The 15,901-nt window shown below is 33.8% G+C and overlaps 1 protein-coding gene across 5 annotated transcripts in view; it reads right to left on the reverse strand.

Moving 5' to 3' along the window:
• ARHGAP32 (Rho GTPase activating protein 32) overlaps positions 1-15,901 on the reverse strand; it is a 304,654-nt gene that overhangs the window by 154,095 nt on the left and 134,658 nt on the right. For 3 of the 5 annotated variants that reach the window (XM_038004998.2, XM_073022239.1, XM_008021488.3), the window contains 3 exons: positions 4,252-4,343; positions 3,341-3,382; positions 2,898-2,982 (listed from right to left, as the gene is read on the reverse strand). In XM_038004998.2, the coding sequence (XP_037860926.2) occupies positions 2,898-2,982; positions 3,341-3,382; positions 4,252-4,343 (219 nt within the window). Of the gene's footprint in view, positions 1-2,897; positions 2,983-3,340; positions 3,383-4,251; positions 4,344-6,691; positions 6,786-15,901 lie in introns of all 5 variants that reach the window. The other 2 variants (XM_008021490.3, XM_008021489.3) reach the window with 2 other exon arrangements.

Below are 15,901 nucleotides of genomic sequence, written 5' to 3' on the forward strand. Positions count from 1 at the left end.
GACTAAACAAAATTGATCATTGGAATTTCTAACTTATAGGATTAAAAATAATATTTCATTCCAGAACTAAAAGCCCAAAAGTTAAAGATTATTTTGTCCAGATGTTTAAAATGTAGAAGACGTTAACATCTCTGTCATACTAGGATATGATGGCCAATGGCAATTACAAACTTTCAGATCTGAAGAGAAGGAAGAGCTGTAAACACAAAGACAATAAATCTGTAAATTGAAGAGAAATTTCTAAGATCAGAGTAAAAAAGAGAAGGTATGTCACTGCAGAATGTTCCAGAATTGGTACATATGAAAAGCAACAACCAAGTTGGCCGAGTGACAGTATGAACAACCTACTGATTTATACTAGAGCTGTCCAGCGTACAACTGATGATCTATTATTGATACATTTTACTAAGTTGTCTTACCTGTTTTCTCTTCAGAACATATTCCAACCTTATATTGAAAATAAAGGATTCATTTTCCATAAACATGTTTAGAATCAAATGTGCTAATATTTACCTGTATAAAAAGCGAGATGTTTATAAAATGATAAAGAATAAGAACTGAGACATATGAACTTTAACTGCTTGTAGCAGATAGAACACAGGATTGTTTAGAGGTTAATATTATTGTTTTTGTTTTTCTTTAAATGGCATTCAATCGGTCCATCAAAATGTAAAACCTTATACTAGCCAAAGAGAGAACAGCAACCGAAGATTAAAAAAAAATAAGCATGTAAGTGAAGTCAGGATACTATTACAGTTCTTTTGCTACACAACTTAGTTAATGAAAACTAATGTTTTCCTCCTGATGGTATCTGACATGGGCTGAATTCATCCAGAAGCAGAAGGCAAGCAAAACTGGTAGGCGTGGTATGTAGAGGCCAGTCTCCAAAGACACAGAACAGAGGCAGGACAAAACTTGGCAGGAAAAGTGCGCCAAATAGAGCACAGTCAACAGAGAAAGATGATTCTGGTGTGGACCAGCAAGGTGCAGCTGGGCTGGTTTCCTCTGAACCACCCCTATCTTCCATACTCCAGAGGCCTCGTGGTCAATCAACACAATCCTCAAACATCTCACTCATACACCTCATATATGCAGGGTCACACACTGACTTAGTATCATATCTTTTTTCCCTCTTCTGCCTGAGTAATGGAATTTTACAGGGTTGAAGTAAGTGCAATCAAGAAAGTGAAACATGGTATGACCCTCTAAAATGAAGATTACAGGTCTGTTCATTGGTAGAAAGTCTCCCTAATATGTTCTCCCCATAAAAATGAGACACAGTCCTCCAATTAAGAGAACTGGACTCTAATAACAGGCATTTAACAAAATCTCAAGAGAGCCAAACGCAGCTGAGTAACAACTGTCTATTCCCTACCCACATCCTCAATGCAGCCATTATAAACTCTTTAAATATAAAATAATAAAAGTTTAGAACTATGATACTATTTAGCACAACCTCATTCACCTCATAAAGGAAATAAAACCAAAGAGGCTAAGCTACTTGCCCAAGGTCATAAACTTCCTAAGAAGCAAAAAGAAAATTAGAATCTATGTTTGTGAACTAAGGCCAGTGCTTTTTCTATTTCATTATACAATGCTTACCAATAATAGCTCTGTTTTTATTTTAAACCAGATGCTTTAGAGATTTCCTAACCTTTCATATAATGTTAACATTTAAATATTCTTTGGTTTTAGATCTCTAGCGTCCTATTTCTTTTCACTTTGCTAAAACTCCTTACAATGTTTACCGCCTCCAAAAGAGCTCATTCAATCTTGTAAAGATAAAAAAAAAAAAAAGCAAAATAAATTAAGTAGAAAATAGTTTAGCTGAATTGCAAGCTGAGTAAACTAAATCACTCAAACAGATATATCAAATGCTTAACAGTCACAAAATGAAAAATGTACTCATTACTGTTTTCTTAATCAGCTCTTCCTGACCTAAGAAATTTATCATGATAACTGCAGTCCCAAGGACATACACACTAATGGAACAAAATATCCTTTGTTTGATGTCACAGCATTATAAATCTCTAGTGCTATTTTAAACTGTCAATTTATTTGAAATAGAAATGTCCTTCACTTTCATAAATCCTATAGATCAAATTCATCTCACTTGTTTATGAAATAAAATTACAAAAAGTAGCACACTGTGACACAATCAATCACGTCTCATGAGTCGTCTTCTGGACAGACGGTAGTCACGGCAAGGACAGGAAACGGACTACCTCTCCATGTTGTGTGTAGAAATCAAGACTTTTTTTTCTATTAGCCTATTTTGAAAAGACAATGTAAAGAGTGGTTTCTGTTCCCCTGGGAAAATATAATTTTTTAAATAACCACAATCTGGCTATTTTTTAAGTTTTTAATAGTTTTTTCACATTAATACAGATACAATGTACAAAGGACATTAAGCTGCCAATGATATAATAAGAGCAAAGTATGTAGCTTGATGTCAAGTTAGATTCAATAATTTGTAGGTAAATGCAAAAGCAGTAACAGTAAAAACATTTCTGAAAAAGAATAAAGTGAGAACACTTTAATCTACCAAGTATCAAAGTGTACAACAATTAATTAAGACAAGGTTACATAAGGTCAGAATAGAAAGTCACTACACAAAGCCATGGACATATGGACATGATATAGGAAAACAGAGGGGGACAGGACTGATTTTCCTTAACTGATACATGTTAGCGTGATGGTTACTTTTATATGTCAACGTGACATCAAGTATTTGTCAACAGAAGAGAAGAAAGATTTTACCTCAACCAATAAGACATCAATTTTAAAAAAACTACTTCAAAGTGTCATCTATTAGATGCAGATATACAGATAAGCATATAGACATAAAGGTAGATATGTAAATCTTAAATCAGGATGTAAGAAATATTTCAATATACCTGTATGCTGCCGAACTCAACATTCTCATAATGGAAATGCGCACATTCAGCCATCTTCGGAAAGTGACCTTTAGTGAAGGGTAACCTGAAACACATGAAATAAATAAAAAACAAGATAGTGAAATAGTAAAAATTACTAAGTTTAAGGGGAAAATACAATGGATTTAAGAGCTCATGCAAGCAAAAATATTTAGTAAGCACATGCGCATGAGCCACACATATCCACACAAATCCTCTTAAAAATACACTGAATCAGATAAGTATTATATTTAGTGTACAGAACAAAACCAAAAATAAAAAAAGCATCACCGTATCTCCTAATGTTGACCCAAATCAATGTCCATAGAAAAACTGTTATTTTCAGCAAATGTTATGGAAACTGTGAACAGCCAGCTTCTGACCAGAGCAGCATGCCCAACACAAAGTACGAAACCAGGTTTTACCTGTGAATGTTGTCACAGCCCATCAGTCCTGGAGTGGTGGACCTGGACGCAGAATGAACATGTTTATCCTTGTCTTTCCTCTGCTTACACATGAAGCATGGCTATCTAACTCTACCAAGTGAAAAGATGGTTTTCCTGTTTAAAACTGATTAGCTTCAGGCACAGGATGAATAGCCCTTATTCGAAATGACACAGAGACCAGAAGAATTTTGGATTTCAGATTTTTTCAGATTTTGGAATATTTGCTTGTATCTATGGGATATCTTGGGGCTGGGACCCAAGTCTACACAAAAAATTCATTTATATTTCATATACATTTTATACACAGCCTGAAGGTAATGTTATACAATATTTTAAATAATTTTGTGCATAAAACAAAATTTTAACTGCGAACACTCACGTAAGGTCAGGTGTGAAATTTTCCATTTGTGCTACCATGTTGTCACTCAAAAAGTGTCACATTTTGGAGCACTCTGGATTTCATAGCTTCAGATTAGGGCTGCTCAACCTGTATTTCACTTAATAGTCAACTCTTGGCATCTACTTCATGCTCCTCAAAGGCAAACCTGAAATCTAATAATCTCATAACTCAGACAATAAAGCTGATATTTCTGAATGAATGAGAGCATGCACTAAGTGTACCAAGAATGACATGGTTAGATTGTACCTATCAAACAACTGTAACATAACAGAAAATGACATAAGTTGCTTCAAGAACAAAAATAAAGTATATTTTAGATGAGTGGATAATCTGTAGGCCTATTCCACTGCTGAGTCATAATTTAAGGATTAACAATTGCACAGTAACAGCATATTTTTGTAAAAAGTCTAACTAAAAGTTTTAAGAGAACTAAAGAACTGATTTCCATTCATAGGAATTCATTTAGAACCCACTGTAAAGTTATACTCACTTTTTCACATGCTTAACCTTCATACTGGCTGTACTGCCACACGTCTTAAGAGTAAGATCTCCAGGAATCTCAGGAACATCTGCGCCTCTTGCCTTAAAAAATAAAGACAAAATATTTATGACTATTCCTTTAGTATTATACTTTTTTAAAAAGCAGGTTATGATTTATGTTAATAGTTCTTCTGACTTTTTACCTACAAAATATATCTTGGTTTAATAATCTTAAAATTATGACTTACTTGAGTTTTAATTATTAAGAATATAAATTATTCACCTGATTTAAATATTCAGCTTTACTGTATAAGGGAAATTTTTCTGTGAGAATAAGAATCTTCATGCTTTTGTAATCAGATTTCAAAACCAGCTATTATATATCTCAATATGAATTAAAAATTCCCCTGGAAGTTGTTGGAATAAAATAACCTTGGTTAAAATAATAAACATTAAAATGTTAATATAAACATAGAAATTAAGAGATTAAAACATGTATTTCTCACACCAAAATCTGAACATGACATGTATATAAATACTTCCAAATTACTCCTTAGTCTATCATAGTTTTCACAGTGGTGAATTCTTCACTTCAGTGACACAATCAGGTATATCATTTTAAAAAAAAACAAAACGAAAAATCAAAAAGTTCTTAACACTCTGGACAAAATAAAAGTCTATTCCAAATATCTATCTTAAAAATAAATTTTGTGCTATAATACATATGATTTATAATTTAAAAAAACTTAGGCTGAATTATGATAGCCCATGCCACATGACTCAATAGGCGAGAATAATGTGGGATAAGCAGTTAAAGTAAGTTGGGCGGAGAATCACAACCTTAACTTCTGTAATGTTTTCTTGCGAGGAAAAAAAAAAAAAAAAGCCAGACAGTTTAGATACGTGTTTGTTTTTTTTTTAAATAGGACTTTTCAAAGATATGAGGTAACAATGTATGAATTTATGAGAATGAAACCTTGTTACGTCATCACAACGTGCTGGGTTCATTTTTTCTTTTTGAGGGTTTTTTGTTTTTTAGCAAATTTAACTATTTATAAGGGTTGATATTTCATGATCAAGCCTTCTTAGATGTATTTTTATTCCTTCTTATAGGTCTCCCAAAGAAAATAGACTATTATTATATTCTTTAGTAATGAAACAGAACTCATTCCATCTTGCACAGCTATCATATGGATTCAATGAAACTTTTTATAAATATAAGATAATATCTTGTCTTATCTTTCCTCTATCTTGAAACAAAGTTACTTCGTAATCCTAGGTATTATTTCATCAGTACTCATCAGCATCCAAGTATACCCTATCACACTAGAAAAAAAAATTTAAGACTAAAATAAAAAGTATATTTTTAAATAGGGAAAATGAGATAATATCCTAGAAAAAGAGTTGACAAACTTTTTCTTAAAGAGCCAGCCGGTAAATACTTTAGGTTTGTGGGCCGCATTATCTTTGCCACTATTCAATTCTGCTATTGTAGTGTAAAAGTAGCCACTTGTAAATGACCAAACACAGCCATGTTCCAAAAAAACTTGATTTGCAAAAACAGGCACCCAACAAGGTAAAGTTCGCAAAGCCCTGCCCTACAAAGTTGGTGCTGTGGTGAAATAAATTATCATCCAGTTTTTATACTGTGTTGCCCAAATGGCCTCATCTTTCAAGAAGGTATTTAAAAAGCTTGGAGACACCATCTTTCTAGTCCATTTCACTTTCATTTAACATATTCACTAATTCAATAGTTTTCGTTTTCTTTCACTTATAGAAAAGAGAAAAACACTGACAAAGAAAGATATCTTATAATGAATAGATACATGAAAAGGTGGGTACAAAGAGACAACAGCACTCTAGACTCTAATAAAGATGGCAAAACAATCTCGTACATGATACACCAGACTAATTATAATATCCTAGATGAATACAGTATTGAGCATTAAGAACTGAGTGAACAAGATATTTCTAAGGACAAAAAAGGAAATACAGTATTCTCCAATTGGTCATTCAACTGAAAGTACTTTTTCATGCAATATTCTGCGACAACCTGGATCATCTGGTTTTGCCATTAAAAAAAAAAGTGAAAGTGTGACAATACTCTTTCATCTTTTATGATGTTTGTGCACCAAAATTTACTTGACATAACAGGTTTGCCAAGCTTAAATTCTTATTAACATTTCTGATAAGGTGGCTTTTCACTATTCTGCATTGTTCATAAATTGACTTAAAAATATAAAAGAATAAAAAAGAATCCACTAGACTGAGTTAATAAATGGAGATGATATAATTGGTAGACTTGGAAATTGAAACGTTAGCTTTCTTTTGAAAACAAGCTCTATGTGCTAGCTAGGGAGGCCACTGTTCCTAAATACATCTAAAGAGAAAACAAGAAAACCTGCCCAGCCCATAATCCGCATGAGGGAGGAACATCATGTACCACACACCTCTGCAACCACAACTGACTGGGCTGTAGATGGAAACATGACCCAAAGGTAAATCCACAGGTTACGCAAAAGGGTCTGACAGGAAAATCTCTGCCTAAAAAGACAAAATGATAATAATTAGGCCAGTGAACCAAACAAGGGTCCAAAAAGCTTCAGAGGATTCACAAAAATACGTCTGAATCAATAGTTCAACTAGCCTGTGACCATGTATGTTCTGTCCAGCAATATTTTCCTATAGCACAGGAAAGTTACAGGAATATCCTAGGCTCTCAGTATATTTTTGTGAAAGAACAAATACAATACACTTTAACATAACAAGGTTTTATCATTTACTCTTTCAAGATGAAGCCAGTAGAATTGAAAGGAAAATTCTGTACTATTATTCAATCACCTGATGAACTAATATTTTCATCTACATATTTTAAAAATAAAATAAATTATCTTAAATTTCTGAGAGCACATACTTGAGTTATTTATTCTGTTGCTCCAAACCAAAGATTAAGGAAGTTCTTTTTTAGAAAATAGTTCATTAACTGATATTCATTCATAAAAATAATTTTTCCTATTTTTTCATGTTATAATTATCACTTAATTATGCTTCCAAAATAGAGTTTATAATATCATCAACACAGTAACAGCACCATTCATCAACAGAACATTCAAAAGACCTCAAAAGACAACTGAACTTATATTCAGAAAAGCACACACCATTTACATTTAAACGCTCTATGTGTCTATCTCTAGCAATTAACTGGCATCCTAGAAAATTAGACCAAAAGATTAAGGAAATTAATGGATTCAATAACAATTTTTATCTCCTCACTCTTCCCTACTTGTTTACACTATATAATTCAGTAGGTTCATTATCCCTGCCTATACAACCTTATCCTCAAAATCCAATTCAAATCCACCTAGTCCATTTAATCCTATACCGATAATTTTGCCAAACGTTCATACTTTCCTTCATTAATCTTTCAAAGGATTTATCCTGTATACAGTATATTGGAGCATTTCATTATATTTTTATTCATCTTTTAATGCAAACTGCCATGTAGTGTTCTCTAATAAAAGACTTTTCCATTCATCAAGAGGGTAAATTTCTTGAGCATGAAGCCAATGAAATAACATGCGTACATATTTTACTAACATGTGACATCCACAATCCCCATTACAACACTAAAATTTAGCATCCTTCAAGGAAAACAGTCAAAGAAACTGAGCATTGTTAACTACCCTAGAAAAGCACATAATGACTTTATCTCTGATTTTTAATTCCCCTAGATGACATTATTATCTATGAAAGTCTATAGTTAACAAAGAGTCATTTTAATAGCTCTAATTTTATGATTAAAAATATTTTACCCTTACTGTTTGAAGAACACTGCTAAATGATCTTCCAGAGGGCCTGATCTAATTCACACTGCTACCAAGCATGCGTAAGAGTGCCTACTTTCTGACCACCTCACAAACATCAAATACTATTGAATCTTTTTACTTTTTTCATTCTGATAGGTACTTCTTTGTTCATTTGTTTTACAATTAACAAGATAAAAGAATTGAACATAATTTCACATTTTGGTGGGTATGTAGTTATTATTGTGTGTAACACTGTTTTCATCTTATATTCTCTATCTTCAATATTTTTTAATTAAGTTAAAGCTAGTCATATTTGTATGACATAATATGCCAAGATATTTAATAGCTTTCCATTAAAATTATAAACCTCGAAGTTAGAGGCCTTACTTAGACCTTCTAATTTCAAGACTTATTAAAAAGCAATACTCAGTAAGACAAAGTGCCACTAGAGTCAAGGATAAACAAATGAATGAAATATAATGCAGCCCAAAAAAGGCCCACACGTATACAATAGAAGTTTATTTATGGCAAAGGAGCCAATGCAATTCAAAACAACAGCACTGTCAATAAATGGGAACAGCACAGTTTTTAAAAGTATGCAAAAATTAAGAATAAAACTTCAATCTTCTCTTAATATACAAAAATTAATTCAGGATGGAAATTCATTCAATATGAAAAATAATAAATCTTCTAAAAATAAACACAGAATAATAAATCTGAGCTAAGTAACAAGAAGCAAAAAAAAAAAAACTACTCCTAAGAGAAAAAAATTAATACATTCAATGGCATCAAAATTACAAACAAGGAACTTACACTCAACATATATAAAGAACTCCTTGTAACAAAATAACTAATAATCCAATTTTTAAACTGGGGGAAAAAAACCTCAACAGGTATTTCACAAAACAGAATACTTATAGTTAATAATCAAGCTACTTGGTGTCATTATTCATCAAGAAAATGCAAAATAAAACCACAATGAAGTAACAGTGCACATCTGCCAAAAAGCCCAAATTAAAAATAAAATAGAATACCAGTGTTAGCAAAGATGCATTGCTGGTTAGAGTATACAACAGCATAACCATTTGGGAAATTGTTTGATAATTAATTGGTAATTCCTACTAACCATACTCCATGATCCTATGACTACACTCCCAAATGTGTATCCCCCTAAATTATTTCACATGTACAACAAAAACTTGCACATAAATATTAACAGAAGCTTATTCATAACCACTAAAAATAGAAACATTACAAATACACAGAGTAGAATCAGTGAATAAATTATGGCATATATATATTGCAATAGAATTCTGTGATTGAAAAATAATTATTAATATATTAAACAACATGAATAAATCTAACAGTTGTTACAGCACATGAAAGAAGACAGAAGAAAAAAAATCTTGCTGTATTATTACCTCTATATGAAGTTCAAGAAGAGGTAAAATTATTCATAGAAATAAGAACAGTGTTACATCTGGCTGGTGAGAAATACAAAAACACCTTACTAAGAAATGCTTTATATCTCGGTGTGGGTGGTGGTTTCACAGAAGTATACAGGACATCAAATGGACAAACATTAGTGCATTTTACTCACTTGTGTGTGTGTGTGTGTTAAAATTAACAGTAAAAAGGTCAAGGGGAATTTTTATAGAACTTTAGCTGGTTCCACATTCGCCTGGAATAGTTACGATAACTATGGAAACAATGAGAAATGAGAGAATAATAATACTCCATAGAACTGAAAAAGAATGATGTCTTTCAAACTCATTTTATAATACCAGTTAACCCCAGATATGAAAACCACCCAAAGAAAACAGGAAAAGAAGCCTTGGAGAGCCAGAGAATGTGGGCAAAGTCTCCAATAAAAAAACCACCCAAAACCACTTTTAAGCAACCAGATCTCATAAGAACTCACTCACTATGATGAAAACAGCAAGGGGCTCTGGGAGGCCGAGGCGGGCGGATCACGAGGTCAGGAGATCGAGACCATCCTGGCTAACCCGGTGAAACCCCATCTCTACTAAAAAAAAAAAATACAAAAAACTAGCCGGGCGAGGAGGCGGCGCCTGTAGTCCCAGCTACTCGGGAGGCTGAGGCAGGAGAATGGCGTAAACCCGGGAGGCGGAGCTTGCAGTGAGCTGAGATCCGGCCACTGCACTCCAGCCCGGGCGACAGAGCGAGACTCTGTATCAAAAAAAAAAAAAAAGAAAAAAGAAAACAGCAAGGGGGAAATCCTTCCCCATGATCCAATCACCTCCCACCAGGCCGCTCCTCCAACTTTGGGAATTACAATTTGACATGAGATTTGGGTGGGCCCACAAATCCAAACCATGTGTCACCAGTTGAGTGGTGGTATGGGTACTTAAGAGCCTCAGTGAAAACCCATTTTTGAGTAGAGAAACAATAAAGGAAGACCCTACTGTATAAAGGCTGTGGGGATAACCCTTGGTATTATTTTCTCTCTTTTCTTCCATTACTTAGACCCGACAGCAGCCCAAATCAGGAAAAATGGTGCAAGGCAAGACTTTTTGGTTTTTAATTTTTATTTTTATTTTAAGTTCTGGGGTACATGTGCAGCATGTGCAGGTTTGTTACAGAGGTAAACATTTGCCATGTGGTTTGCTGCACCTATCAACCCATCACCTTGGTGTTAAGCCTACCATGCATTAGCTATTTTTGCTAACGCTCAGTGCAAGAGTTTTAAAACTCTTACAGAACTTCATCTTTCCCACCAAAGAAAACAGGAAAAGCAGTCTTGGAGAGCCAGAGAATGTGGGCAAAGTCCCCAATAAAAAAAAACAGTAGACTGGGCACAGTGGCTCATGCCTGTAATCCCAGGACTTTGGGAGGCCAAGGCAAGAGGATCGCTTGAATCCAGGAGTTTTGAGGCCAGCCTGGGAACAGAGGGAGACTCTATCTCTACAGAAAAATGTAAATGTTAGCCAGGCATGGTAGCATGTGCCTGTAGTCACAGCCACTCAATGCGCTGAGGTGGGAGGATTGCTTGAGCCTAAGGTTAAGGCTGCAGAAAGCCATGAGCAATGCCACTGCACTCCAGCCTGAGCAACAGAGCAAGATCCGGGCAAAAAAAAAAAAAAAAAAAAAAAAAAAAAGGCAAGATAAGACCACAGTGATCCCCATGAAACTGAACTGATGTTAAAACCACCACCTATAAAAATCTAGATGAAACTTCAATCTGAACCCAGCCAGGCTGATGTCTAATAAAGCACAAATAAACATTCTCCAGAGGATTTCAATAAGGAGTCAGTCTCACAGCATAATATTCAGAATGTCCACGACATAATTAAAAAATACTAGCTATATCAAAAACCAGACAAATATGAGCTACTTCCAAAGGAAAATACAACCTAGAAATGTCAAATCTGACATGAAACAGATTGGACTAATCAGACAAATACTTTAAAACAGGTATTATAAACACAGTGCATTAGATACTGGAACCAATGGAAAGACTGAAATACTCTTACAAAAATAAAAATAAAAACTATAAAAAAACCCAAATATAATTTTTAGAACAGAGAAATGTAGTATCTCAAAAAATACTGGCTTAGCATAATAAAATACCCTGAGACTGGGTAATTTACAAAGAAAAGGGGTTCAGTTGGTTCACAGTTCCACAGGCTGTTCAGGAAGCATGACTGGCGAGGCCTCAGGAAACTTACAATCATAGTGGAAAGCAAAGAGGAAGGAGGCACGTCTTACATGTTTAGAGCCAGGGGAAGAGTGAGCAGGAGGAAGAGTGACAGAGAAAAGATTCAGTGAACCTGACAACAGACAAAAAATTATGCAATCTGAAGATAGTTAATTTTTTTAAAAGGACTGACAAAATATGAACAGACCTATAGATAGCTAAGGGACAATATCAAAAGATCTAAGACTCATGTCTTTGAAGTCTCTGAAGGTGAGAAAAAACACACTAGTAAAGGGATAAAATGAAATTTCTGAAAACACTACAAATTTACTGAAAGATATATATTTACAGATTCAAGATCACAGAAAACAAAACAAGTAACATCAAAGAAAACTACAAACCAAAACATCATAATCAAGCTGTTGAAAACCAAATATAAAGGAAGCATTCTGACAGCATCCAGAAACAAAAAAGATACATTATATATTGGCATAGAGTAATAAGGATTTAAATGACTGTGGATTTCTCATCAGAAACCAGGAGACAGTGGGGCAATGTCTATGCAATTCGGAAAGAACTCTCAACCCAGAAATCTGCGTCAAGTGACAATATCCTTCAGAAATGATGTAAAAATAAAAACATACTAAGATAAGAGAAAACTAAGAGAATTTGTCACCAGTAGATAGGCTCTAAAAGAAATGCTAAAAGCAGCTCTTCAGGTAGAAGGAAAATAACTCAGGTTAACTGAAATTTGGCCCTTCTGGCAAGAAGGAACAACAGAAATGGTGAATAATTAGGTAAATATAACAGATTATTAATCTCCACTTAAATGCTTTAAAATATACGTGCCACTTGAAAGCACAAATTATAAAACTGTCGGATGAAAGTTTATGTGATCTATATAAAATCTATAACATAAGGATGGTAGATAAGGGAAACTAGATGGTGGTAGGATTTCCACATTCTACTTGAAGTATAAAATAATAATTTTAAGTATAATATGAAAAGTTAGTAAATTGGAACCAAGAGTATGTAAAAAAGATGAAACACTATGATCAAGCAGAACATCCCAAGACTGTAGGGGAACAAATAATCATATAGTCATCTCTGAGGCAGTACAAACACCTGAAAAAATTCCAAGCCCTATTCGTTAAAAACAAAAAAAAATCAGCACACTAAAAAATAAAGAGAACACCCTTAATGTGAGTTTTAAGAAAAGTATCCAGAAAGAAACTAAAGGTCTATAGTACTTAATGATGAAATATTTAAAGTTTCAAATTTGATATCAAGAACAAGAGAAGGATGTATGTACCACATCTATTCATCATTATTCTGGAGTACCTCACCAGCACAATCAGGAAAGTAAAAGAAATAAACGAGAGTGCACATGTGAAATCTGAAAGAATTCACAAACTCAGAATTAATCAAAGAAAGTGTCAAGGTCTCTAGGCATAAAGTAAATACACAAAAATTAACTAGATTTGAAACATATTAACAATAAACATGTGGAATATAAAATTTTAAAGCCAATTGTAAAATTCCAACTATAATAGCATTGAAGAAAACATCAAATACCTAGGAACATATCTAATAAAAAATGTGAAAGATCTTGCTATGTTCTGAACATCTGTGTTCCATCAAAAAGTGTATATTAAAACCTAACCCCCAAGGTGATGGTACTAAGAGGTCAGGCCTTTGGGAGGCGATTATGTCATGATGGCTCTGCCCTCATGAATGGAATTAGTGCCCTTATAAAAGAGGCATGAGTTGTGGGAGCCTGTTTTGTGTTCCACCATGTGAGAACACATAAAAGGTGCCACTTCTAAGAAAGAAACCCTTGCCAGATACTGAATCTGCTGGACTGATCTTGGACTTCCCAGCCTCCAAAACTATGAGCAGCAAATTTCTATTGTTTATAAATTACCAAGTCTAAGGTATGTTGTTATAGCAGCCAGAACAGATTAAGACAGATTTCTATACTAAAAACTACAAACATTGTTCAAAAATTAAAGACAATCTAAATAGATACATTATACATGCACATGTGCCTCATTTGCATAGATTAGAAGATACAATAATATCAAGGTTCAATTCTTCCCCAATATTATCTGTAGACTTATCTGCAGAAATTGGGAAACTAATTCTAAATGTATATAGAAATGCAAAAGACACAGAAGTACCAAGATAAGAAGGGCAAAGCTGGAAGACACTACCTATCAGATATCAAGTTTTACTGTAAAAGTATAATAACTAAGACAGTGTGGTATTTGGTCTAAGTCTAGAAAAACGGACCAAAAGATCACAACAGAGAATTCAGAGAGCAGCCAACAATATGGTTATGTGACTCATGACAAAGGCATTAATGCAATTAAGTCAGAAAAAAGATGGCCATTTCAATAACTGTACTAAGTCAATCTGATTTCTACATGAATAAAAATGAATGTTGGCCAGGCATGGTGGCTCACGCCTGTAATCCCAGCACTCTGGGAGGCCGAGGCAGGCGGATCACGAGGTCAGGAGATCGAGACCATCCTGGCTAACACGGTGAAACCCCATCTCTACTAAAAATACAAAAAATTAGCCGGGCGTGCTGACGGACGCCTGTAGTCCCAGCTACTCGGGAAGCTGAGGCAGGAGAATGGCAAGAACCCAGGAGGCGGAGCTTGCAGTGAGCCAAGATCGCGCCACTGCACTCCAGCCTGGGACAGAGCGAGACTCCATCTCAAAAATAATAATAATAATAAAAAAAGAATCTTGACCCAAACCTCACATCATGCACAAAAAATCAATTTTAAACAGTTCACAGACCCAAACATAAAAGGTAAACATGTTCTTCTACAAAGTACTTTCATAACATTGGGATAGGCAAAGATTTCCTAAAAGGACGCACACAGAAAAAACAATTATTCTGACACCCTACAAAATTTAATAAAGTGGACTTCACTAAAGCTAAGTATTTCTGATTACCAAATGATAAAATTAAGCATTCAAAAAGATAAGTCAGAGTCTAAAAGAAGAAATTGGAAGATATGTCTCAGATAAATGACTAGTGCCCATAATAGATAAAGAACTACTAAACATTAACTTAAAAAAAGACAACCTAACAGAAGAAAAGGGCAAAACTTGAATGAGCACATTACAAAAGAGGATATCTCAGGGTCAATAAGAATATGAAATGGCACCAAACATAAATAATCATCAAAGAAATAAAGCCCACAATAAGATTCTACTACACACATAACAGAACCCAAGCACAAAAACTATATATTGCAGGATTTCACGTATAAAAACAATGGTTACCTTTGGTGGGAAAGATAATAACTGAGAGCTACTCAAGGGAGATTTCTGAATTTCAGGAAAAGTTCCATGTTTAAATCTGGGTGGTGGTTATATAAGTAGAAAACATAAGCAAAAAGTCATAAAGCTATAAGGTAAGATCTGTGACTTCTCTGTATGTAAGATATACCTAAATAACAAAGTAAATAAAATTAAATGGGAAAAAGAGACAATAGCAAGAAAGTGGAAAATTACAGGCTAATTTTATTAAACACAAATGCAAAAAAATAAGCCAAATAGAATAATAAATCAAATCTATCATTGTGTTAAAAATATACATCATAAGTGAATTAAATTTGTTTCAAGAATGCAAGGATGGTTTAATAGAACATCTATTATTATCATTGTCTTTAATTACAATTAAAATGAGGAAAAAACATTAGATTATTGCAATAGATAATAGAAAAACTGTCTGATAAAACTCAACACCCATTCACGATAAGAACTACCTAGCAGGACTTTTGGTTCACAGTAGTAGATTGAAAACATATTTACCTCTGCTCTCTCTTACATCTTATCAAACTAATAATGATTTTTTAAAACCATTTTCTTCTTATACTAACAAAAGTATAAAATGCCATAAGCATCCATAGGTATAAGGTTATTCTCTGTATGACTATTTCTAGTAACTAAAGGGTGAAAAAAACCTAGATATCCATTGAAAGAAAACAGTTGAATACACTATACTGCATCCACACAATGGAATAGTCACAGCTATAAAAGGAATGAGGAATATTTCAATTTATTGCTATGAAGTAGTCATCAGCACATATGAACTGAAAAAAAAAAAAGCAGGGTACAAAAACAGGTTACCTTTAACTAAAAGACTGTAAATATAAAAAATATATATATATGTGTTT

Source organism: Chlorocebus sabaeus, chromosome 1 (assembly GCF_047675955.1).
Source record: "Chlorocebus sabaeus isolate Y175 chromosome 1, mChlSab1.0.hap1, whole genome shotgun sequence".
Lineage (NCBI taxonomy): Eukaryota > Metazoa > Chordata > Mammalia > Primates > Cercopithecidae > Chlorocebus > Chlorocebus sabaeus.